Source organism: Bombus affinis, chromosome 12 (genome assembly GCF_024516045.1).
Source record: "Bombus affinis isolate iyBomAffi1 chromosome 12, iyBomAffi1.2, whole genome shotgun sequence".
In the NCBI taxonomy this organism is placed as follows: Eukaryota; Metazoa; Arthropoda; class Insecta; order Hymenoptera; family Apidae; genus Bombus; species Bombus affinis.
In genome coordinates, this window is record NC_066355.1 from 12174922 (window position 1) to 12202384 (window position 27463).

The 27463-nt window shown below is 33.9% G+C and overlaps 3 protein-coding genes across 6 annotated transcripts in view; 1 reads left to right on the top strand and 2 right to left on the bottom strand.

Moving 5' to 3' along the window:
* LOC126922848 (F-box only protein 43-like) overlaps nt 1-13608 on the top strand; it is a 53833-nt gene extending 40225 nt beyond the window's left edge. The window contains exon 2 of the mRNA XM_050735792.1: nt 6205-13608. Within this exon, the coding sequence (XP_050591749.1) occupies nt 6205-6459 (255 nt within the window). The 3' untranslated portion in view covers nt 6460-13608. The remainder of the gene's footprint in view (nt 1-6204) is intronic.
* A 976-nt stretch (nt 13609-14584) lies between these two features.
* LOC126922825 (threonylcarbamoyladenosine tRNA methylthiotransferase) lies at nt 14585-20204 on the bottom strand. Of its 2 annotated transcripts, none has more exons than XM_050735758.1 (2): nt 19437-20204; nt 14585-16416 (listed from the first exon to the last, which is right to left on the bottom strand). In XM_050735758.1, exons 1-2 carry the CDS (start codon nt 19589-19591, stop codon nt 15192-15194), a joined length of 1380 nt encoding a protein of 459 aa, XP_050591715.1. In that variant the 5' UTR covers nt 19592-20204; the 3' UTR covers nt 14585-15191. The 2 variants fall into 2 exon arrangements, with proteins under 2 accessions (XP_050591715.1, XP_050591714.1); XM_050735757.1 differs by lacking the exon at nt 19437-20204 and adding an exon at nt 18123-19411.
* A 73-nt stretch (nt 20205-20277) lies between these two features.
* Nucleotides 20278-25587, bottom strand: LOC126922818 (glucose dehydrogenase [FAD, quinone]-like). 3 transcript variants are annotated; one of them, XM_050735744.1, is made up of 4 exons: nt 25448-25587; nt 23834-24046; nt 23061-23231; nt 20278-22398 (listed from the first exon to the last, which is right to left on the bottom strand). In XM_050735744.1, exons 2-4 carry the CDS (start codon nt 24024-24026, stop codon nt 20897-20899), a joined length of 1866 nt encoding a protein of 621 aa, XP_050591701.1. In that variant the 5' UTR covers nt 24027-24046; nt 25448-25587; the 3' UTR covers nt 20278-20896. The 3 variants fall into 3 exon arrangements, with proteins under 3 accessions (XP_050591701.1, XP_050591702.1, XP_050591703.1); XM_050735745.1 differs by lacking the exon at nt 23834-24046 and having other exon boundaries at nt 25448-25538; XM_050735746.1 differs by lacking the exons at nt 23061-23231; nt 23834-24046; nt 25448-25587 and adding an exon at nt 22848-22940.
* Between the last annotated feature and the right edge of the window lie 1876 nt (nt 25588-27463).

Here is a 27463-nt window from a genome sequence, read left to right on the forward strand (position 1 = left end):
TTATACAAAATTGTTATACAAATTTCAAAATATTATCTTGTTTTTCTTATCGAAACTATTTTAGCATTTTCAATTAAATGGTTTGCAAATTAATTGTGCTAATAATATAGCATAGCTAGTTTTCAAAAATGTGTCACACTATTATTGTTTTAAGCGTGAGAGTACCGCCAATTTCATTTAATATGTGTAGAATTTATCAAGATATAAAGGTTCCGGTTTTAAACGGTTTAACGCAGCGCTTGAAATTATCTCATGACTAATTAATTATCGCGGTCAACGACCAAGTGGAAACCATTGAGAGATTAGCATATTAGTTTAATTACCAACTGTTCTATTCAATTTTTCATATATCTGTTCTGTTTTACAGATATCCAAGACCAAACTAACAAAACGTCAAAATATAAAATTTGAATAATTTTCGTAAAAGAAACTAGAAATTTTAATAACTTTATTAATTATATGTAACGTATCTAGTGTAAGATACGTTTGAAATAATGAATTAACGAACGTTAATGGAACGTTTCACATATTAGAACACGATAGAAACCTGTAACAAATTTAGTAGATGTAAAACGCAATGCTTTCACACTTTTTCACTAAAATTTCATTAAAATTTTCTCAAAATTTTCATCGTATTTCTTTATATAATAAATAAACCTCTTACATAAGAGGTTTTAAGTTATTCAGTATATTTAGATATTTTTTTATTATTTAACATAAAGAGATAACACTGTTTAACTATTAAATGAGATTCATGTTGCGTCTTTTATTTTATTTTGTTAATTATTTTATTATTATGCACATACATATAGTTTTACTTGACAATATCGGAAAAAAAAAAAGAAAAAAAAAAAAAATTAAACACGAAAGCTAATTTTCTTTAAATTTAATACAACTCAACAATAACGCGTATCTATTCTATAATGAAAAAAACGTAAACGCTAGAAATAGCATAGAGAAAAATTTGTTCGTCATAATCATTCGTGATGATATTTATTCCGGAAGCGTAGAATTTGTCGTCCGCTGCATCTAGAATTTTCTCTACTTTCCTACGTTGTATCGCTACATTCTGTTAAACTTCTTATTGAGTTTACTGTACTTTATTAGCTACTTTATCGCTGGGAAGTTGAACGGGCAGTCTAGTCCTAACCTCAAGAATATATTCGATACATCATGATTTTCGAAGAAAAACTAACACAAACAGTTGTGATCGAATACAATGACATGCTTGATCTTCGTTTCAACATTGTGCTGGCGCGGCGCGGCGCGATGCCTGCGTAGTCAAGAATTTTTTATCTTCGTTCCATGAAGTTTCAGGGCGGTACTGTGTAACATTGTGTGGGTCTATTCCCACATGCCCTTTTTTTCCATCGCTATCTACACGGTAGAACGAAGATTTTTCGGTTCGGTCGGTCGTGTTATGTATAACTGTTCTCACTGGTAAGATTTATCTCCCTTCGAGAAGTTTACACCGATATATTAGAACATTTCAACGTTATATTTCAAATATTCTAACGGATAAGTATCAGAATGTATTAGGACTGTAGGGACAGTTGTTAAGCCTGCCACGTTTTCCCACTTTCGACTTAATTATTTATATATTTCTAACGTTAAAAGATATTTCCTCTTTGGGCAAAATGTGTTAAAATATGTTAAACATCTTCTTAAAACATTACAAATTTTCTTTATTTGGTAAAATAGTAGAATAGTAAGACTGAAGCATAGAAATTCGAGAATTAACTTCCTAAGAGTTGGCCAAATTTTAAGAAAGTGTGTCAAAATAAAACTTGTTTCTCATTACTTTGTTATATCAGCGTTCATAAAATTGTATCGGAAATTACATTTTTAGAAAAACACAAACATCCTTTTTGTATTTATGGTATTTATGAAGAGATATTGTCATGAAGACGGATATAGACTTTAAGGGATTAATTAATGTCAATAAAATAATTCTATACATAAAAATAGGAAAGCGAGTTTCGCGTTGATATCTAACTCATTATTGACCACACTGTGTAACATGTGAAATTATTTTATCTTATATGAATATTTTATGATATATGTATAGCGATTCAAACGTTAAACATTCCTCACGCCCGAACGTTGGTAATTACATACGTACATTTAGTTGAAGCCCGCAAGTAAGAAAAAGTTTGATATTAGATTTTCCGCACTTTACAAAGGAGCGACTTGAAAACTATCTGTCCGTATGATTAAATATATATATATATAATATATTTCTGCCATCCTCTCGACATCCGCTTAACAAATATCGATACAGTTATTAGTTACAACTTATAGATATATATTAACGTTGGTTATTCGTAGATTAATATTAAAACATATTGTAAATATATCGCCTATTTTTAAAAGGAGAAAAAGAAATTCGAATACGAGGTTATTCCCTCCTTTCGCTGATTTATAATAATAAAAATACTTTTATCACGAAATGATACAAGAGTTCGAAAATGGAAAAAAGGTGGACTGATCTTATTTGTCTCGCGTGATCATCATCTAAATTCCTGGTAATTGTCACGTTCTGCATACATATGTAAGAGTACGCTCAATTTTGTGTAATTAAGTATACAAAGTTCCACTGTAATCATTCCCTACATTCTACAACAGTCTACGCTATTGCTCTCGGAGAAGTATACTTCGTTTGGGTTGCAGGAAGTGCGTACGGTCTACACTGGGGGATATTTAGGGTCCGTTGCGTTACGACATCACTTTTCGTAGATACACACTACACATTGTTGCGCCAGCTGGCTGCTATATTGTGAGGAAAGGGCTTGTCGTAGAGTGTAGAGCGTAGAGAAACCCTACCGTCATTTTCTACATTTCGAACCCAACTGCCACAGCCAGTAGACGTTTCTACCGCCCGCCTGTGATGGGAGAAAATATTACCACGCTTTCAAATTTTAAACTCGTACGATCCTTTCCGTAGAAACCGTATCCTCCAATTAGTTTCTCCCATATTTTACAATGGTGTCGTCCACCAACAGTTTCTTCACGATACACATTCAAAAAGATTGTTTTTGTTAAATGTAGACTTTCGATAAAAAGAAGATACGTACTTTGTAGACTTTTGTGCGACTTTTCAGACGTGGATCTAAAGTTTTCCTTTACTTATAAAGAGAAAAAGTCGAAATAATCGTTTCCTCTAATCTGAATAAAATTTAACGAGTAATAATTATTATAAATAAAATGGTCTGATACTAGTATAGTAACGTGCATATATAAAATAATATAATCGTAATTTATTATTCTCATTTCGAAAATAATTTGATATTTTAAATTTCATTTCTTCATAACTTTTTAATAATTCATTTTTTAATAATTCATAATTTAATAAATAACAATAGGTAATAATAAGTTTTGAGTATTATATATTAGATATTGCGTATAGATATTCGAATTAGAAGCAACGAATCTAGATTATTCTATAACATATGTAACAATACACCTATACTTAACTAAGCGATTCAAACAATTTATTTAAATTTTAGTATCATTGGCATTTTCATATAATATTGTCACGAAATTTTGAACGTGATGTTTTTTGAAAATTTCTCAATTTATAAGCTATAAATAAGATATCGTACGAATTATTTGTAAGTTACAAATAAAATAACGGTTAGGGAAGTAAACGATTCATTGATGTAATATAATTCATTCATGTGTATTGGGAGCTTTTGGTCTGGTAACGAAATAAGGAGGAGATAACATCGCATGCATACTTACATATGGTGATCTGTGTCCTAACTTTCGTGGTCCACTTCTTTCCCGCCAGAAATTCTAGCGCCACCGTTTTGATGTTACGTAGTTTCGGATTCGTCCAGACTGCTCGGAATCCGCTTGGTTGCTAGGCAGGCACATTCGAATAGCTCACATTTATTGTTAGTTGTAAACGTGCGATGTTTTATGGTTCATTGCATCGAAGAGAAGGGAACATAAGATGTTCGTTTGATAACCTTCGATTTTGTTCTCGCATACTCGATTGCTTAAATTTTCTCACGCATTTTCTGCCGCGCTAATTAGCAATGCACGACAGATGCTCGGTAGCTCGCTTTGACAACGCTGTTTGTTGTGTTCGTGACGTGACGCTATGCTGAATTGTAAACGCATGCAATCCATGTGCTCGTTTATCATGAATGGCTCCTCGCTCGTAAAAATGTCATTGCTTTTCTACTTGTTTTTTTTTTTTTTTATCGTTCATAAGCTTTATGATCGTTATAATTTTTTTGGATTAACATTGATACATCGAAGCAGATTATTCGTAATCTTAACCATTTTCGTACTATAATGGATAATTTGAAGTATTCGGTCTTCTTTCCGTAAATATCAATTCTCCTCCTGATTTCATTATTTCCATATTTATACTAAAGAATTATAGCAGAAGCTTTTGTCAAGGAAAGAAGTAAATACTGGTAAAATTTATATCTCAATACAATAAAATACAATACTCGGAATTTTATTATATTTTCTATATGTATATAAAGGAATATCTAAAGGAAAAAACTGTTGTAAGTGAGCGAAAAAATGATTCGGATTAAGAATCTTTATTGAAATTTCCCATAAAAGTACAGTCGTTGATGCACTGTTTATTTTGTATGTTGAAATTTAGAAGTTGTCGCTCTCCTTCGTGCTGTGACAGCTTGTGAAAATGCACACGTGGAAGAGTCTAAGAATCTTCTTGTAGTCTTCGTGTTAGGATACAGTTCAGCGCTCCTTTCACTTTGCGTTATTGCAATATGTCATCCTGACGCGAACAGGTGCAACCTGACGTAACTATACCGATTAATTAGTGTTCCAGACGAAAGGAGCTAGAACCTGACAACTCTGTCTTTTCCTCTAATTACTTTACATTTTTGGCAATTAAGTAAATAGGAAATACCAACTACATTATCTAAAACTAGATAAGAGACACTTGAGATAATACATATAGGACGAGACTAATGGATCTTTTTCACACTTGGACCATTAACCACTTTTATTTTATTTTATTTTATTTTTTTTTTCTTTTACTGAAATGTAACATCCGTTGGTTTTAACGACAATAAATAACGATGAAAATATATTTTTCATCCGCCATGGTGCAAGCCTATTTTTATTGAAATTGCATGAAATCTGTTTCTATCACGCTAGGTAAATTAGCATACTTTCTTTCTTATTATTTATATTATTTCTTTTAACATGTTTTCGTGTCAAACGAAAATAAAGAATTTTGTACAACTTTTGAAGCCAAGCAATACTAGAATATTTGCTGCCGAATGTTTACCACTTTCTTTCGATATATTTCATTAAAGAAATTGAGAAAGGTTTCTTTGATTAACGAAAACTAAGTGTTCAATGTTTCTTTAATACCATCATATTTTGTTCGTTAAACGCATTAATACAGTTTTCTATAAATATACTTGTATAACGGGATTTTATGAGGAGAATTTTAACGTTGACGATATTCCTAGTATCGACAACGTACTTTTTGTTCTAAATGTTATCTGATAAGTTGAAATTACCCTTTTACACGTATATACATATTTGAAAATACTTACTCTTAGCGTCGTATCATTATTCTACCGACCACTGTCGATAAAGTATGAATCTACTACTTTCATAGTTCTTTGGTAATCTGTGTGTGTTACCATCCGTGATCTTATCGTTGTTTGTAATACGAAACTTACCTACAGAAAATACATATATGTATCATGCACATGTATGTATGTATGTATGTATGTATGTATGTAGACACATTTTCTATTTTATAATTTCCGAATAACGCGTAACGTTTCTTGATATTACATATTATATTTCATACTTTTCCCATCTTCACCAGTATAGTAATGTATTGCCTCTAGAACATTTTTCATACTTGATGCATGCTGCGTGCCTCTTTATTCTATATACAAGGAATTGTTAAAAATTTGTTACGCTATTAAACGTATCGATGTCAGTGAATACAGAATTTTTACAAATAACGTCGTACTATTTAAAATTCTACGGTTACTTCCAGAATAAATAAATTAGAAAGAAAAGAGATACTTACGAAGAATTGAATTCTCGAATATACCTACATATGGAACGAGAATATACAAATGTACATATAAGAAAAACCTGATATTTATAATTGTAAATGTAAACTAATATAATGATATGATTATAAATTAAGAATAATTTTAATAATTATTGTTATATCTTTGTTAACAGGCTAGTCGTACACTCGCACCCTGGGAACATTTGTTACCTTGCCCGAGGTGTTCATTTCCCTGCCACGTGGACGGCGAGAAAAACGTGGGAACATGTTCGAGGCAAGGTTGCTCCATGGAATTTTGCACCTTCTGTTCATCGAGGCCACACACTGGTCCTTGTAAAACACCGCTATTAGCCACACCGACCAAGAGGAATAAACGGCGGCTGATCATTGGCTCGAGACAGAGTAAACGAAACCTCAGGAGATTATGAACGCTTTCGTTGGAAAACGTCGTCGATCGTCGGGAGTGTCTTATTAGATGAATTTCATCCAAAAAGAAAAAAAAAAAAAAAAAAGAAGAAGAAGATGAAAAAGAAATCATAACGCATCTTTCGACGAAAATTAAATTATAATCTTGTTGCACAGTGCGAGCGCGCGCGTGTCGAGAATTGCGAGGAATATTATACTTGGGGATTATTTAACTGCTGTGACACGTAGTATTTTAAAAATCTAAGTGGTTCGCAACCGAAAGAAAGGATCGATTAAATTGTGCGTCTAAAACGTGTGAAACTTATCCGTATTTTACATTTTACGAAATTTTAAAGAAACTTGTAACTTGTGATTTGTGAATCGTAAAAAAAGATGGGATATTAATGGTAGTATATTACGGTAGTATATTACACACACGCACACACACACATACACACACAGACAGACACGCACAAATAATCGTCACACTATATTTTTATAAATCAGAGGGATGGCGATTCAAATTATTCCCCTTTTATAACTTTTCTCGCTTCCGAACCACTTGCGATATTCGTTTAATCGGGCAAGCAAATGGAGGAGAGAGCAAGAGCTAGCGAACTCTTGGTTACTAAACAGTCCATCGACGTAAAAGCCACATAAGACACGCCTTTTGGATTGTTATTGATTCCGCGGTGAGTTAGTGGGAAGTCTATGAAATTTTAAAACGCGGTCTCACGAAGTTGTTAAATTCAAACTCTGCAAATTGAATATCACCTGTTTAAGAATCATAAATTCGCGATGTGATTGAGTTTTAGCTGCTGCGCGATTAACTCGACTTTTACGTGGCTCTTAAATTACATAATTGAGTCGAAGAGGAGATTCGACGTATCCCTGAATGTTTTGCTTGGTGAGGCGGAGAAGAGAGACGGGACCGTGGATCGTCGATTAACAATACGGATAAGAAATACAGAAAGAGAGAAAAAAGAAAATACATACGAGGAAAGAATATAAGAACCGAGTCGTAAAACTTTTAAGGGCATGAGCCGACGCTTCGCGTCGACCACTTTTTACTCGGTTAAAGGCATCGTGTGTCGCGACTTAATGAAGCCAGTAAAGGGAAGACGGTTGGTTAGAAACCAAGTTGCACTCTTTTCGTCCGACTGATTTTTTCTATTTACGCGAACGCTCTTTCGTGACACGATAACTGCCGACATATAGTGCAGCGCGTCTTCTCTAGAACGCGGATATACCAGCTTTTGACTTTCCTACGAATCGTTTGCCTTATTAATTAACTGGTTGTGCGTTTTCTCTGCCCCCTTCGCCGTAGTCTGCAGAGTTTCATTCGTGACGCATCGCTAACAAAAAGAATATAACCGAATCAAGGTAAGAACGCCAATTAAAGTAGATCGCCGAAAGAAGGATGTGGCCAACCGCTGAATCGTAATAAAATGAAACGGTGCCGCTAAATGTTGCCGGAATGAAACTGAATTTGTTCGTGTCTTGTTTTTAAATATTTATCGACTCGATGAAAGGGGACGGGGTTATTTTGATTTTAATACCTTGACCAAATATATCTATGTTTTTATGCTTTTATTGCGAACAATAATCCGTTAAGAGAGTACAACGCGTTGTCCACGAAAAGACTCGACAAGCATCTCAATTGATTAAATTATTTCTTTGTCTCTCGATGTTTGTCAATGCTTTTATCGTAGTAATGTTATTAGATAAATTGAGAACATTTAAACACGTTCGTCAGGCAGGAAAAAAAGCGTTTCTAGTTTCTTAAACTTTATCCCTGGCTAAGTTGCAGAGCGATATATAGTAGCCGGAAATTGTTGACTAACTTTTAGTAAAATGTATCTTGCGCAATTTAATCCCGTCTTACCTTACTGTTCGTCGAATCGTAATCCCTCGATGCGCACGTTCTTTCTCTCTTATCGCTTGCTCTCCTCCTAAGATGCGATTCTCTCTCCAAAGAGAACAAGGAAATGTTTTATCTCGCGTGTGTACGTATTGCTGCTAGTCTTATAAAATACGAGGTCAAAAAGGGATTGCCATGACTCGTAAAAAGGGTCGCTCAAAAAGTATTATTGAAGTATGTATGTAGCTATAGGAATAGTAAGATAACAAGTTGTATGAGTCAAGTATCGGGGGATAAAGAGGAGCGGTAATGACGAAATCTTCTCGATGATGGAGAGTTACCTTTGATCCTTTATCGATTGTAATTTACCATATCTGGAATTCATGGAATTTTTTTGAACAAAAATTAAAGGTTGGTTCAGACGGGATTGAATAGTTTGCGGTCAACTAGCAAGCGAAGTCGATAATTTGTGGATGATTCTGTTTCATTGTGGATGATTTTCGAGAAAAACGGATGGTTCTTCAAGGGGCGGGGGGGGGGGGGGTTGGGAGGAGGAGGAAGAAGAAGAAAAAAGAGCAACATCGCTTTTATCCTCGTTTCGTTTGCAGGGATTATCCACGGTAAAACGGTATAAATTCGGCTTTATCCGCTAGTTGACTGTAAACTACTCAATCGTGTTTGAGCGCTGACGGTCGAACGACGCGCTGTGTCGGGTCTCTCTCAATCCGTACTAACGTACATTCGCGTACATACGCAGACAAGTGATCACCAAGTAATCAAGTCTTTTCTTTTCTTTTTTTTTCTTTCCCTTTTTTTTTTTTGCTCTCTGTGCTGCGAATAGAGTCAGTTTAAATATCGAGCGAGTGAGACAGACCGATGACAATATCGATTCCCGCTGCGACCGATAAACCGGCAATGCATATGTATATGTATATGCGGTATGTATGATTCTTCTTGTGACGCAAAAACAATTTTGCAGTGCAAACTGATCGGAATTGACTCCGACTGTTAGAATCTCAGGTTTGATTTCCTTCAGTTCCAGCGGGTACAATCTCCTTTTAAATGAAGTTTTCGTCAATATTGCGCTCAGGGTTTCAACATTCGAACCGGTACAAAAAACGAGGATACACTTTTGTGCCATTATGTAATTTACGCCATAAGAATTGCCATAACGTATGTTTTTTTTTCTTTTTTTCTTTTTTAAATTATTTTTAACGTTTTTTTCGCCCTTCTTGGGAGCCATACTTTATTTTTTACATTGTTCGTAGTGTTCTAGTAGTATGCCATATCGATTATTTGTACGTCCGTTTTAATGTTCGAATCAAACGTCAATTTATTTTATTTAATATTTGTTCCCTTCTCTTTGTTCGTTCGAACGTTATTTTTGTACCGGTGTATGCTGGATCGCGAAAGACTGCATGTAAATAACCAGCGCATAGTAATATATTCGTATTCGGTTGAATTTCGTGATCGATATACAAATTTCGTTTTTAATCGCTCTCTTCCGATAAAAGAAATGAACATTTCTTTTAATCTGATATCTCTGTGAACCCATGACATATATGTATGTATATATAATTTATAATAAGATATTTTCTCTATTTTATTTATTTTCTATACGATCAATTGGCCGTCAAAAGAATAAAGAACAGAGAATATTTTACCGAAATTGATACCGATATGTATGAAGATTTCATTTAATCGTATCTCATTCCATATGTTATATCGTGTCGTCAAATCTTTGATTGATCTTAACGTTAACCAAATGAAATTTTATATTAAGTTTATTACTAATAAAACGAGTATTGCGATATCGATCACGAAATCTCTACTTTGTAAACAGAAAAAGAAAGATTTATTATAGTATGACTCTTTAAGTAAAAATCCAAATAATTTCTATGAAATGTCGTAAAATGATCCTGTGTTTCGTTATTTTCATATATGCATTTAGTTCCGTATCGTTTTGTCCATGTATGTAAATGTTTTCTATTTATTACAAGAACAAATAATATGTATACATTGAAACTTATGCCGTGAATTTAGAAAATTAGTGGTGTGCAAAAATATCATAACTTTTATTTTAATTAGCAAAGCGTGTATAGCTAATTTATTAAAAATTTTATTAACATCGATTAATAATCAATTGAAATTAAATATTTTTATTCTTCATGGTAAATATTTTTTAATCACGATACAGACGACTTGTTATGTTCTTCAAAGGAATTTTAATTTCATTGACAATTTTAGAAAAATTTTATTGTCGCTTGTCGTATTACCGTTTTAAATTCATTTCATGTTGTATCATCAAAGGTTTTTACCGAATGTAAGAGTAAACAGTGAAAAGCAAAGTATCGTTTCTGTTCTAATTCCTCGATTCAGTAAAACAGTGTTGTTTCACGGATGTTGAAATGTTCTATAAGATCGAGACTAAATTAGCATAGTATACTCGAGGGGGCAAATATTTTATCAAGGAAATATGGAAAATTAATTGTTTATCGTCCGCAAAACAAATTATTAGACACTCGGTGGTCCTATTTAATGTATGACAAACCTTTAGTTTTTTTTAATCATTATTTTACCTAATGAAGCATTTCTATACACAGATTCCTATAAACGTGTTTTCTCTGTTGGATATTTCCAATACGCTATATGCCTCCCGATATCTTTCGATGCCGTAATGACTTGGTTCTGATTCTTTAAACCACTATTTCTAAGATATAAAAAGAAAAAAATATAATCGATATAAAGGCACGTGTATCGTTTAATACGAATATCTGCATTTTTAACGAGATTGAGATACGATGATGAGATACATACATATATAGTACGTAAGATGGGTCATTAGTACTATTACACTGTATATGATATGTTCATGTAATAAAGAGAAGAAAAATGGAAAGACAAGCATATGAAAAAAAGGCATTGCATAGGCAATTGGGGAATTACTCAGTGGGGAAGATCGTTATTTTTTAAATATTTCTCCGATAATTTGCGGCATAAGTATCATCTCTTCAATTAAGTATCGTAATTTCCTTTGGATAAAAGCTTAAGCAAAGATAACGACGACGGATCATTTTAAAACAGCGTGGGTACAGCGAGCACGCACGACATTTCTGTGATATAGGACAATACCATTCCAGTGTACATAGTGTTTTTAATCTTTAGATGATCATTAATACGCTCAAAGACTTAATCAAAAGTTCGAATGTATTGTACATATTGTTAGTAGCGTTCTAGGTCGAGCAATGGAAATGCTATTTTGTAATTATTTACATAATATTTTGCGTACTGTCGCCTCGAAAGCCGTTGAAATCGATTGGTAAAAGATACAAGATGTAGAGTTCAGTACGTTTGAGGTCGAGCTAGAAGGATGCCAAAATTTTCGCGAACGAGGCTGCAGGATTACTATTTTACGTATAGATACCAGAGAAATATCTAACATTTGTAGCATATGTAAATTTAAGGTTACATGTTCGATAAGAGCTCAGAGAAAAGCGATCGTTGTGCGATGTATATATAAAATGTGGCCTTCTGAAGTGTAGTATATTCTTACTTATTGTTAGTATTGTGCAAATAGTGCCTCGAAGGTGAGATATATATATACACACACACACACACACACACACACACACACACAATCATCATCGTCATCATCATCATCGTCATCATCGTCATCATCATCATCATCATCATCATCATCATCATCATCATCATCATCATCATCATCATCATATCATGTCATATCATTTGTGTGTGTGTGTGCGTGAATGCGCGTGCGTGCGTGCGTGTGCGCGCACGTGTGTGTGTGGGTACGTATAATTAAACTAAGGTTAGCGATTAAGCGATTTATCCGATCTATATTGCGAATAAAGAAAAAAATAGTATATAAATTTTACATTATTCTTTTCGCATTAACTTTTGTGTTGTTTCGTGTCAGTGATAAACAATGATCAAATCACACAGTCGTTAATCTTAATTTAATTCATACTACGCTATACGTATTACTTTTTGGAGGATTGATGCGAATAAAAGGTATGGAAAATCTCATGTTGAGTAAAATGAAAATGTGCCAAGTACATTAAAATCCTCAAAAACTCGAGTTTATAGGAAATATCGATAAATAAATTACTTATTAGTTAATCGAAATGATTCTCACATCTCAAATACGAAACTGATAAGAAAAGATTTTCGATTTAATCATCCTTCGAAAGGACAAACATCTGCTCTCTTATTTACCAATTTTCGTTACTGTATACGCGCGCAAATATTTGAAGAAATATTTCGTTTATAAACGGGAGTATGTCTTTGGGTTAGTCCTGTTGTATGTTTAGACGTTACCAGGATCCAAAATATTTAAAGTGCCAGCTTTTAATGTTAAAAAATCGTTCATTACATTTTACATATACATAGTACGAAAGATAAAAGAGATTATTTTTCATGATATTTCATTAATATGTCAATTTAAAGGGAAAATAATCTAATGAAATAGGCTAGAAAGTGCAACAATAAATTGTATTTGTTAAAAGAGTTATGCTAACGTTCTTTTTGTTCATATTTATGTATATGATAATATATTAAAATGTTACAAGACATTAATATGATATTGATACGCAGCAGCATATGTCATAAAAGCCTTGTTTTTAAAATTAAGTCTGTCGCTGTACATAAAGCTGTACATAAAGCAGCGGAAATTCATATCTTATGCAAAAGACGAGAGTAATCTGATTGTTGTAATGCTGTTTGGAAATTCCAATTTCGAATTTAACAAAAAGGATTTTTACAAATATCTCTTTTATCGTTTCTAGCGGATTACACAGTTTTGCCTGTGAATTTTAATACTCAGGAAATACCTTGATAATAACTCGTTTTAGAATAAGCTTAAACTTACGTTTAGTAACAATAAGTTAATATTTTTCGAATAATAATAATAATGTAGAGTACTTTAAAATGCGAAACGTAAGCATCGGGAGGGACGGTACCAAATAAAAGAGCATTGTTAATGCAATAAATTAAGAGGTTTATGTTTCCTTAGCGAACATACTGTTTTAATAAGTATAATGTATGCTCTTCCTCTTCTCTATACTTAAGATTTCTCGAGGATAAATTAACTTGGGAACGCTCAATACCTTCTTCTTTCTTTTTCTACTATTATAGTTCTGAATGCATTGAGAATAAGTTAAATTATATTCGATATCATTGTTCGACTAGAAGATTAATTTGTATACTCGGGTTGTCCTAATAATATTTTGTAAGCCCACTCAGGGCCGGTTCCTGTATTTTGTCAATTCAAATATAGTCAATTAATTATAAATCAGAGTTCTTACTTTTTTCACTGTTAAGCATTTTATTTCAGGGAACGCTTGAAATACCACAGTTTCACTCCTTTTTCTTCATTTTTCTCCAACACACCCTTTACAAAGTAGAATTCAACAGCAAAGCCATTCTTAATTCGTTGGAAATTCAGACGCGACTGTTTTTATCTTAAATATAACATCGACTCCAAGTATTGCAAGTGATCGTAAACACGATTTCTTGAGAAATACACGTTACCCGTCGAGCGAGAATTCGCTACAATGCAATTGAATTTCGGTACACCTCTGCTGTACACTTGAGCCATAGCTTACTGTTACTATTTGACAATGCAAAGATGAAAATTAGAAAAATTTTATTGTAAAATTTATACAAAATGAGTTAAAATTAAGTACAGTTTTTATGTAAAATATCGCCATACTAAAAATAAATTCTATCGAACTTTATAACGTAAATCTATTTTACCGTGAAAATAAGAATTGATAACTGATAGTTTATTACAAAAATCAATTTATTAAATATACACAGATTGTATAAAATTTATAGTATAACTATTTTTTCCTGCAAGGATAAAGATTAACAACGTTTTCTGATAATATCACGATATACCTATTCGTTTATTTTTATTCACATTATTATTATTATACTGTTATTAATTCATCATTTAATAATATTATTTATTTATTTTATCAGTGATCGTATGAAATAGGATATTTCGAATGCTTGTATTTATTCGTGACAAAAATATGTACATTCATCTATAATGTATATACTTTTATATTGTAAATTGCAGATATATGTGAATCTTATGTATAAATGTTATAACTAATAAAAAGAATAAATTACGAGAATATACACATATATACATGCATACGTGCATATGTACTTTATGTAGATAAATTGTTGAAAATATCTCTATCTTTTGAATCGATGCATTATTTTGTACCGGATTCAAGGTTAAAAAAATGACTCGGCGCTTCGTTACCTCGATTTATTGGACTTGAACTGTGTTGAATCATGATGTACATAGGAAAATGTAGAAAATCTATAATAAAATGTACGGTGCTCCGGACAGCTCTTGATCAATTTGTAAATAGTAACGTAGTAATACAGGAATGTTACTATGCCGTACAAATCAATGGGAAACTAACGACTAGAAGTAGTATTTATTTATTCATTAGCTTCTTATGGAGTCAACAGATTACAAATTTTAATCGTTGGTTTTAAAAAGTTTGTCAATATAAAGATTTGTTGGTGTATTTTCTAAAATTTAAACAGATTTGTCGATACAACTATCAATTTTAGATGCGGACTGACCCACGTGGCATCGCGTAGTTTCGGAAAATTACCGGTGGATCGGTAGGGATTTGTGGGATTTGACGCAGCCCTACGTAGAATTTAACTAATGAACTAAAAATGAAGAGCCAGCCAGCCAGCCAGCCAGTCAGTCAGTCAGTCAGTCAGTCAGTCATCTTCCGGTAGAATAATTCAAGTTCCAGTCCGTCCCTGGTATTAACGCCTGAATCGATAGTAACAATCTCTCTTATAGATTCCGGATTAAAGAATTTAAGAACAAGGGACTTGCTAAATCATAAAAAACTTCCATAATAGCTTGAGTATGATTGCTAGAAGAATTGCCAGGGCAACTCCTATTCTATATTTTGATGATTTCATTTCCATTGGTATTCCTGATATAGATCCTTTTGGTAAACATGGTTTTAACGCCGGGGACGTACCTTCTATTATTGGTTCCCCCTTCATACAATATTTTGTCGTTTCTACGATCTTTACTGTAACTATTTTTCCTAAATATTCTTTCTTCAATGGTAGGAGAACCTGTTCATAAGATTTATTATGTCCGACGTAGTGCTTTCTATCATGGGATATTTCTGTCACTAGCACATCTTGAACGAGTCCTATTCTGTCAAAATACGGAGAATAAGATTGAAAAAATTCTGATAACCTTTTGGTTCTGTTTTTCACAATTTGCGTAGGTATTTTCGTCATTCGAGCAGCCGGAGTTCCCGGCCTGGGAAAAAACTGATTGACAAACAAACTCGGGAACTTATACTTTTCGCAAAGTTTCATCGTCTCTTCAAAATCTTGTTCCGTTTCTGTTGGGAAACCGCAAATGATATCCGTCGCTATAGTTAACTCAGGTACACGTTCTCGTAGAAAGTTGACAACTCGCTCGAAATCGGCACGGGTATACTCTCGCTTCATATCGGCTAACACCTGATCGCTTCCAGATTGCACCGGAATGTGAAGAAAACTGTAGACTTTTGGATGGCTCAGAATTTTGCTCATCTCTTCCAGATGCTCCAGGATATATGGTGGGTTAGTCATTCCAACGCGAATCCTACATCCATCGGGCACCACTTTCACGAGTGTCCACAGTAATTCGGGCAAACTCGTGCCAATATCTCTACCATAAGTTCCTGTGTCTTCAGAGGTTAACCATAACTCGCAGACGCCTTCGTCGAACGCCTGTATCGCACGCTCAACAATTTCATCGGGAGGATAACTTCCCAGTTCACCTCTCGCATGTTTTGTCTTGCAGTAAGTACATTGATTTAAACACCCAGTATTTATAGCTATGATTTCGATCAGTGGATTCCTACGAATCTTAGGCAATCTTAAAGAGGCGCCGCCGATCTTTTTACCACCTTCCTTTTTCTGTTGCAGGAACCGAACGGTATTTCCTTTCAGAGTTTCTTCGACTACTTCTACCACACGATCGATTTGTTGCACGCCGATCATGCTTAATCCTTGTAAGAAAGATGACTTCGGTGCACCTTGTGGTACGCATCTGAAACCAATCTATTTTTACTATTTGCTCTTTTGAGTCTTTAAACTGAATATAAATTTAGTTTCTAAACAAATGTCCCGGAGAACAATACATAAATAAAAAATGTACATATATTTTTAATTTATATTCATTAATAATTAATAACATATTCTGAAAAAATCAACAGCGAAAAAAGTTTTATTAGGATTGTTTTTGATTATTTGATTTGAAATCCTATGCTACCTTGTGCTTAGTTTCTGTGTATATTTGAACGAAACAAAGTATAATATGAAAATTGATTTTCGCTTTTTGGCCAGTAAATTTTGTAGTCAAAATAAATTTTAATCTAGATTAACTGAATTATCTTTAAAGTTTTATATTTGCCCAGCTCTAATGTTATCTCGTTAAAACATATGTCATATTTTATTAATTTTTATTAACGTAAAACATAATCTTATATTATATATATATATATATATATATATATATATATATATATATATATATATATATATATATATGTATGTAAAAATAAATCATACAAAATTAAAATATTAATTTTAATTAATTGCAAATAATCAACGAATATGGAACTAGGCAATAATTGAATTGTTAGATTTAGCGTATGAAATACCATATGAATTTCTTGTATTTTTGATTACAGAGGACAGAGAATTTGAAGAAAAGAACAAGCTGACAACCCCTTTAATTTACCTGAAATTTTTATTACCTAAGCTATATATAGATTTACTTCCAAATGTTACATTAATTTTAAGATATTTCAACTTTTCAATTGAAAAATATTATATGTATACAAGTAAAGAAGTTGTTAAACTCTTTTAAGTTTCTTGCATGTGAAAGGGATCTACGGATAAAATATTTTTAATCTTACCGATACTGATATAAAATAATCTTTGTTTTTTATATTTTCATAGCGATTTGCAAAAGTTCATAATAGTAGATTAAGCAGTATCAAGTATAAGTAACATATTTCAAATTTAGCTTTAAGAACGCAATTTGAGAAATGGATAAGAAAAAAACTAACAAACTAATCTGGCAGAATAATATAAATCCTCGAATTTCCCCTTATGTTGTAATATATATTTACATGAAATGTAATTTATTTTATGAAATATATTACATTTCAATTATCAGTTTTAATTAGTCATATTTTATATTACATTATATGAAACATAATTCATGTTACTTATTGATTAAGAATTATTATTTACTATTTATATTTAGCTATAGAAATGAGATACTAATAATAGAATTTTATTAGACGTTTGAATATAGTTTTTGCTTGAAGAGAATTCTGTTCGATAAAATGTGTAGCAGTGCTGAATCGTTCAATTGGTATTTAGTGGATCTGGACATATAATGAGGTGAACTAACTTGGAAAGAAATAAATACTTGGATAAAGAGAAAATCCTTTTTCCTTTTCCAAATGTAGATTTGCTCAACTACAGAATTATCGCACAATTACATGAGACTTAATATTCGTATATATATACATACATTTAATACTTTGTGAAAAGTAATATAGAAAATTATAATCTATGCAAAAGTCTTTGTTAACCACTTTGTTCTTGCTATGTTTCATTATAACTTTAATTCTTTCCCATTCACTTACTGATAATTACCCTTTTAATAAGTAGTGAAAATAAATAAATTTTGCAATATGGTAAAAAGAACTACGTCCATTAGATACAAAGAAGTTTCCATACCCGGCAACTACAACATGTTTTCCCATCTTTCTTCCAGCTTCGATTTCATTCCTGAAATGATCCTCTGCTGGATTTTTTACTGTACAAGAGTTTAAGAGCCACAGATCTGCTTCATATTTATTTTCCGTTAATTTGTAACCATAAGCAGCAAGTTGACCTGCCATATATTCACTGTCAGAATTATTATGAGTACAACCCCATGTCTTTGTATAAATTGTCTGTGTCCCTGGCACAATACTATCGAAAATAGGAGGTTCTGGTACATCTTCAGTTACTTGTTTACGTTTAGAACGAACAGTAACATTTTTCCTTGCACTATATCGTTCCTTTGGTGTAATATCTTGCGATGATATTAAATCTTCTATATCTTCAATGATATCTTGACACGGAGCTAGCATTTTTTTACAGGAATCGAGTCATTCAAGGTATTTATAGGTTATTCTGGCACGTTAATAATTTGACATCTAGATTAGTTTGTTTAAATGTTATTCATTGTTCCAATAATATGATAAAATAAATAATAAAACAACTCATAGAATAAAAAAGGAATACATTTCATGAAAATCTACTAACTATTATACATATAGGTTATATTTTACAATTTTATGTCAACACGTGAGAATGCTGGAAGTTTTCTTAATGACATCTAACGATGTACTTTTGTATTATTCTCAGCGTTACCGATTGGTAAAGCATGGAATAAGATTACACCGTTTATAATGATTGGAATTGAAACTAAATAGTAACATAAAATTACAAATAGAGTATAAAAGAGAATATCGTATAATCGTAAACGAAACTGTGTACGTACAGTAGCAGATCAATTTTTGCGGTATCCCGAATTATTCAATAAATAAACTATAAAAAAAATATTACAAGCGAGTTGAGGTTAGTCACGTTTACAGCATGTTCTGTAGACTTGGAAATGCCGAACTCGCGTAGTTTCGTCTCGATATTCGCCTACATCATCGATGATTGCGCAAAGTATACTCGAATATACTAGACAACGCAGTCGCAAAACCTAGGGATCTAATTTTTGGCAGCCTCAAATGTTGACGCTTTCTCTGCCCTTCCCACGGTCGAGACAGAGATGTTCCAGGCGTTCGAACTTCACATTTTCTTACATTTCCTTTTCTTTTTACTCACGAAAATTTAAGCTTCTTAAATAATTATATAATTATTATTACATAATTGAATACGTATTTAATGCAAGAAGTTGACTTTATTCTTCGAAAATCAGAAATACACTTTGCGACTGTGACAGCCTATGGGTCAGTATTGATCGCTCAAAATCAACTCAAATCTATCTCTTACCTTCTGTTTGTAGTATGTATAAACGAGAATTGGGCGAGCTTAAATGCCCCGTGCACAACTGCATATGCGAAGCTGTAAGAAAATATTGCGTTTGGCCTTGGATTAGCTTTCTCAACCCTGCCACCGCAAAGCGGCTGGCAACGCTTGCGTAACATAAGAACAAATTAATTATACAAATGATAGGCGGAAGAATAATCGATATTATTCGATGAAATAGAAGGACCGTTACTACTTCGCGCAAGCGGATTGATAACGTTAACTCGAAACCAAACCCAATACATTGATGATATTCATTTTTAATCGCGATAGAATAGATATTTCTTACAGCTTCGCATATGTAGTTGTGCACGAATCTTTATATTGAATTCTCGTTTATACATGTTATATAAACGAAAGATAAGAACTAGGTTTCGGTTGGATCATTGTCATTATATCTGTCCGCTGTAAGGTAACCGAGGTAACCAATATTAACGTATACGCTGTCGCGGACGCACAATTATGGGCAGAATTCACTGTTATGGTATCGATAACGTTTTGCAGATATCTCGGAAACTATGGACGACCGACAGTTACGTGTATAGGAAAAAGTTGTTCAAAACATAGTGATTCTTAGACATATCTGTTAGGTTAAAATTCATATGTCTTTGTTTGTTCGAATATCCGCGTTTATCTGTGCGTCTCTTACCGTTACGGCTTGACTCTATTCCAGTTGATCAATTCCAGTTCAAAGAGCATCGAGAGAAGTCGCGAAAGAGTAAATCGAAACAATTTTGTTCTGTTGAGAATTGTGGATCTTGATAGCCGAAATAATGTTATAGGAATACTAAATTTACACTTGGAATTAATATTAAAATAGCTATATATATATTTATTTTTATATATTTATTCTAAGATATTCATCGATACACACTTGCACGCGTCTCAGCACTTTCTTCCATACCTGTCTGTTAACCGACTGAACAGTTTACATTCATCTGTTTTCGAGACGCCGCGCACACATACCTCCACACACTGACAACCACATACAAAAGTATCTCTACTACGTATTTAACCCAGTCCAGCACACAAAATTATACATATCTCGATATGTTCAATCTTTCCTGTTTATCGTATCTCTGTTCTATGTGTTACGTCACCTGCATTATCCTGATTGATTTTATTTGTAAAAGCCGCGCGTACCGTGCCAAGCCTTAAGACAATAGTTCATTATTATCCTATGTATCTTCTTGCTGGAGGTCGCAATACCGAATCGGTCGAAAAAATGCGTCTTGTAAACTAGCTACCTTGTTAACATTTACATTACTTGATGTTCATTTAATAAAACATGACTACATATTCTGGCTCGTGCTCCACTGTACGTAAAACGTAATTAAAATTTATTTTGAGTTTGAAATTATAAGTTTCTATTATATAATATAGTACTAGCATTCGCTTTGAATTAATTTTAGAAAAACAGCCATTCATTTTGACGTCTGTTCCCTCAACCATTCTGCTTTCACCATATCGGAACCCTTCTCTGCGATCATGATAATCGGTGCGTTGGTATTACCGCTAACTATATTTGGCATAATTGAGCCGTCTATGACTCGAAGTCCAATAACTCCGTAAACTCGAAGCCGAGGATCTACCACAGCTTTTGGATCCGAACTAGGCCCCATCTTGCAAGTACCCACGGGATGATATAGAGTCATGGAATAGAATCTGATCATGCACTCCCAGTATGGATCGCTATACATCGGAATATGCTTGCAACCAGGAAATGGTTTTGGATTCGTTTCGCTCCCGTAACGTCTAAACGAAGCAGTTTTACTCATCTCGAACACAAACTTAACTCCTTCGATCAGTGTCGCCATATCTTCCGGCTCTTCAAAATGATTCGCATAGATCAATGGATGATCGAAGGGATCGTTGCTCCGAAGTTTGATAACTCCTTTGCTTTTCGGTCTTAAAAGCGTAGGAAGGACGCCCCACACGTCCTTATCGTTAAGATCCCCGTATACGGCGTCATAGAATTCTTTGGTCAGCCCATGAACCTTTCTAATATGCCTACCGTTGTCGGAGTTCGTCCCCCCTGCCGAAAAATGCAGTTGTATGTCTGGAAAATCGTCGGAAGTATTCGCATATTTGGTATTAACGAAAGCTAGTCCTTCGATACCCCCTAAGCCGGTCAAAGGGCCGTCTCCGAATAATGCGTATTCTAGGACATTGCGAATATTATACATCCTGCTCTCTATCAATGAAATTTTTTCATTCACCAAGAACGTAATGCCCCCCGCAACTATATGATCTTGAAGATTATGACCCACTTTTAAATCCTGAATCACTGTTATGCCGTGTTCCGATAGGTGTCCTTTAGGTCCTATTCCCGACAACATCAGCAACTGAGGGCTATTGATAGCGCCTCCGGAAACGATCACTTCCTTGTCGGCACGAATCCGTAACGTTTCCCCGTCTCTAACAAACTCTACGCCGTAAACCCTCTTCGACGACGGCTCTATTAAAATTTTGGTAACATGCGCTTCCATAGCGACGTGTAAATTCCTACGATTCCTTGCCGGGCGCAGGAAGGCCTTCGCTGTGGAGCACCGGCTTCCATGTCTAATGGTCCCCTGAGGAATCATAAAGCCAGTGTGTCGTTCTCCGTTAATGTCTCTATTCTCATAACCCATTTCTTGGCCAGCTCGAACGAACGCATCGGCCAGAGGAGTATGCCATGGTGATTCTTGGACAGTTAGATAACCCCCGGTCGAATGATACGGTGTCTCAGTGTAGAAGTGATTTTTATTGTCTTCCGATTTCTTGAAATAACCGAGGACATTCTCGTAGGACCATCCCGGATTGCCCAATTGTTCCCAAATGTCGTAATCTTTTCTATTACCACGGACGTAGAGCATGTAGTTTATCGCGCTGCTGCCTCCGAGCACTTTGCCACGTGGCCAGAAGCAACGACCCTCCTTCATCGCTGTGGGCATAATTTAAGGCACGGTAAAGTGAAACGAAGTATTCGTAACTCAATACTAACGTTGGCTGGTTAATGATTCGTGTTTATATTCTTTTGAGTTCGACTTCATAGATTCGTTTCCCGACTTTGACCATTCGATCAACATTAGACCTACTTAATTGTACCTAAACGTTTTATACACGTATATAGTCGTAATTATATAGTCGTAAATCGATATAATTCGAACGATATCAATGAAGCTAAATAGATCCATAGATTCATATATTTATCTATTTAGATAAAAACCAATATTAATTTTGTCAAAAATACCTGTATGTTTTTAGTAATTGTGAAAAAGAAAAATTCAGATCCGTTATCTTGACGCGTTTATTAGTCCTAGTGTTAATACTCGTTAGGATTGAAAGGCGATGGCGTGCCAATGTTCTAGAAAGTTCCACTTATTTACTTACTTTATTTATTCGCGTTGCCATAGATTGCATTTTATGATCCTTTGAAAGCGTGACATGCTTTCTTGTATCTCCTCCACCTTTAATTTACTTTTCCCAATGTAAAATATAAAGCGTTAGATATGGATGATTATGGATGGGTATGCAGCATTGTTTTTCTAATTAAATACTTGTCATTATCATATTGCGAGGTATTGCGTATTAAATATTATTTACCCCGACAGAAATTTTCATTGGTCTCCACTTTGTATTTCCAATCGATTTCGGCGAGCTGCAGATTGGCGGCAAGAATAGGAATATCATATAGAGCATTTCCATCGCCACCTGCTTCCAGGAGGAGTACGTTCCAATCTTCTACCTCAGATAGGCGACTCGCGACCACGGCTCCTGTAATCACGTAAATTGATATGACACTATAGAACGTACGTAAGGAGACTTGATATCCTCAAACATAGACTAAACGTAGCAAATGTTCTTGAAATCAAAAATTTACAGTTCAACTTTGAAACATCGAAAAAGAGAGAAAATTTGTCGAAATTGTGAAACGGAATTAACGCGATTAACTTAACAAAATGTTTACAAAATAAACGTCGAATATACATGAAATAGGAAACTGCAGAGAAGCTACCTGCCCTCCCAAACAGTTGTTCGAAATGGCGAGTTTTACACCATATTCAAAACCCGTCGAAATCGGGCAGTAGATAGCTTTTCCGTAGTTTCACCATGCGAAGGAAATAAGTTAAAATTTCGTCGTTAATACATACAACAACGTATAAATTTAATATAACATTAATACGGATGGAGTCGTTAAACGTAATGTGCATTGGTAAAAGATCGAGGTGCGCGATTTGATAGATTTTTGTGTCAGTCGATCGTATGAGTAACAACGCGCTGTTCCGCGCATGCAAACACACAGGTGCGCTTGTCTTTGTCGCATTTTAATCAGATTTTATGACGGAACTTTGTATCGATATCACGAAAGAACATACCTGCAGAACCACCGCCCACGACTATGAAATCATAAGACGGCATTAACGATTTGGTAGGAATATTCGTCGTAGAGTAAGGACCAATCGAATACATGATATATAGCAATATGCTTAAGAGCATTGACAACACCGACGCGATCAGTTCTGATTTCATCCCTCCGAAAATAATATGTCTGACATCCATTTTATACATCTCCAATTTCCTTTATCAATCTGTAATATTAAATTTTGTATGAATCGTTCTCCTGCAGTTAATCGAAAAATTGCCCATGCAGCGGTTTGATACAGGGATTGCGTGATTATTAAAGTTTCCAATTTTGAAGGTAAATACCTCCATTTCGACAAAACTGAGACTTTTAAAAATCGAATCATGTATGGATAATATATTAGATAACGTATCCTACAAATTTTGTAAGAAAATCAATCTACACCTCCTTGACGATTTTCACGCGTATACACGGGTATCACGGTTGTATTTAGCTTATTTCTTCTCCGAAATCATTTCTCCTTTAAATCTGTACTTGACCAAAGTATTAAACATCTATATTTGTTTAAAAAGTAGAACTAATTTAATTTCTGCTCACAATGGTTCTAGAAGGAAACGTAATTCCTTCACTTGAATAAAGCCTTGCGTCATAACGAACAATTGAATATCATCTGCATAATTCATAAACATCTGCATTCAACTGTTTAAGCATTCACTATTCTTAAACATAATAATAATTAAACCCTCGATCGATCGTATTACTTTTTTCACGCCAATTTATCTCGAAGGATATATTTTTTTAAATTATTTATTTATTCTATTTATTTCATTTATTTATCGACGACACCTTATTGATATCTGACATTGGACGTATCAAAAACAAAGACTATATATTCTGTCTGTATATTGTTAACACTATTATAAAACGCGAGGTTAAAAGAAGTGTGAAGCTAGACAAATGAAAAAAGTGATTTAGTTCAAACGGTGAGCGAATGAGTCAGTAGAGCGTGCCACTATAGTGGCGCATCGTACCTAAGAGGTTAAATCTACTTTTCTTTGACAAGTAGTAGCGCAATAAATATTTTTTTAGTAATTATTCAGAAAGCGGTACACCTCAACGATTTCGATAATCTCGAAACATGTTGTCAAAGCCAACATTTTGAACAATTTCTTCTGTTCCGACATGTTACTATCGGTCAGCCATAGTTTCCGAGATATTCGTAAAACAGATTAATTAAATTTCAGTTATGATTACACATAATACTGGAGCAGGTGGCCACATGTCGTTTATATGGCCTAACGTATATTTGAAACTCAATGACGAAAGAGAGAAGCAGCAGTTTTAATATCGAACAAATAGAAAAGAGGAACGAGTGAGTTGTAGCTTGGGGTAGATTAATAATCGCTTATACGAATAATTACATTCTTTTGCTTATACAACCTAATGGTAGATTAAATAAAAAGTTATTTGGAATAGTAGTGACACGTTCACAAATGGATGATAAAACCACGGGATATCAGTAAACTTGTGACGTATATGTGAGTATTATCTCTTAGGTAGTAGAAGATCGGAGATAATGAAAAATCAATTAGCGGAAAATAAATACGGAAATTTAGAAAGTACATACATGGATTAAATACCAAACTTATGAGAGGACACCGATGCGACGGCACAGCAAGGCGACAAATGCTTTCTTAGTGGCGATCGTTTCAACACTGAATTCCGCATACCTAACTATCGTTTATCCAATATCGGATATTACATAATACATAAAGTACATATGTGTATGTTTTATTTAAGATATAGCGATACGGTTAACGTATGTCGATCGTCGGTATATTTCGGATTGCAACGGTCGAAGAAAGATTTGGATTCTTTGCAAAAAATATTGCCCGTAATAATAAGTAGATGACGATGACTTTCCTTTTCTCTTTTCTCTAGCCACCCTGTCACACCTCTGCAGCATGTCAGCAAGACGACGCGACGTTCCCGCAAGTAACACATTACATACTTCGTTGTACGCTATTGGTTTAAAGTTTTAAAGCTGCCAAAATCTCTAAAATTCATCGGACAAAATCTAAGTTTCCAAAATTAAAACGTTGGAAATATTTCGTATTAAAATTATTCGGTTAAATATGCGCCAAAACAACTAAAATAATATACCAACTGCAAATAACTGTAAATAACTGTAAATATTGCTCGCAAGTGTAGAGGCTGAGTCAATAAGAACTATTAATCATTGGGTTGGCAACTAAGTGATTGCGGAGTTTGTCAATACCACTTAATGACAAAATCCGCAATCACTTAGTTGCCAACCCAATGAAATAATTCGTTACCTGATGGATATATTAAAAAAATGAATCATGTTGCATTTCAAATTATCCACCGGATTGGTGAAATTCGATCTCTTATCTATATTCGATATCTTTTGAGATATCAGGCTAATCATTGAGAATTTTCAAGGTCAACGCACTTTTGGTATATATTTAAAGTATAGAAAAAGGGCTGTAATACTGATTCTGCTGATTTTTGGATATGTTATGGAGAAAAGGTCGCGATTCAAAAGTTACGAGAGAAAAAAGAATTGAATACGTTACATTACATTTAATACAAGTCCTCTCTCTTATATGATGTTGACCACATTTTCAACAGCAATTCAGCGTTTACATTTCTCACTTTCGATCTTTATTTTGCTTGGTCTCCAATATCATATTGTACTTTCAGTGTGATGCCGTTATTCGTTCTTAGTATATCTTCAGACCCTTGTGCGATTATACGTGTTTCAAGCACAATGCGTTTATAAGAATTCTTCTCAATTACTAACGATAGAGACAAATTCCTTGACCTTTTTAATCAAAGAAAGGTAATTCCGATAATAAACAGTAACCATATAAATTGTTTTCGAGGTGGAAATCCTGTGTAGAATTACCTTCCTTTCTCTTAATGCGAGGGACATCTTCGAAAAATACTTCAATGTAGCGTGAAATGTTTCTTGTAAGAATTTATAAAGATTCGTAACATTTAACGGATTAAGATATACAAAACAGGATACGCTATATCGTAGATAATATTACGCAGAATAATGCGCAAATAGTTCAAGTTGATCGCATGAAGAGAGTTTCGCTGATCTACCGAGTGCAAAGGTGACCAGTACTTTTGCTCGGAAGTTTCAATATCTGCAGTCACATTGACGTCAGACTACGCATTGATTCTAGACCTTCGTTTGGCAAAACCATGTTCATTTATAACAAAACATCCGCTCACAATTTCATCTAATAATATGCTGTTCCGTAAAGACTCGTAGAAACTCAAATTGTTTTCTATAGGTGAAGGGAAGCATCTTCTTGAAACAAACATTCATCAAGTCAAGAACTTTATACAAAAATCATTTCAAGGATGAGAGGGAAACGAAAAAGAGCTTATTCGCGATTACTTATAAAATGAAAAATGAAAATTCGATTTTCTTTATTTTCTATATATTCAAAATGCTAAACATAGATACCTAATATTTATATTAAAAAGAAAGATTTAGATTGTTGTGCCGTTCAAAATATTGACTGCATTCTATTAGGAATACAGAGTGTCCCATTAATTATCGTGAACAATCCAATATAAAATTCGTACATGTTTGAACATTTGAAGA

Excerpts from the sequence above, each read along its gene's own strand:
- LOC126922825 (XM_050735757.1), bottom strand. The coding sequence starts at position 18,520 with ATGCTAGCTCCGTGTCAAGATATCATTGAAGATATAGAAGATTTAATA. Across the intron at positions 16,417-18,122 it reads AAACATGTTGTAGTTGCCGG|ATGCGTACCACAAGGTGCAC; the intron begins GTATGGAAACTT and ends GATTGGTTTCAG.
- LOC126922818 (XM_050735744.1), bottom strand. The coding sequence starts at position 24,026 with ATGTATAAAATGGATGTCAGACATATTATTTTCGGAGGGATGAAATCA. Across the intron at positions 23,232-23,833 it reads CGTGGGCGGTGGTTCTGCAG|GAGCCGTGGTCGCGAGTCGC; the intron begins GTATGTTCTTTC and ends ACGTGATTACAG. Across the intron at positions 22,399-23,060 it reads CAATGAAAATTTCTGTCGGG|CGATGAAGGAGGGTCGTTGC; the intron begins GTAAATAATATT and ends TTATGCCCACAG.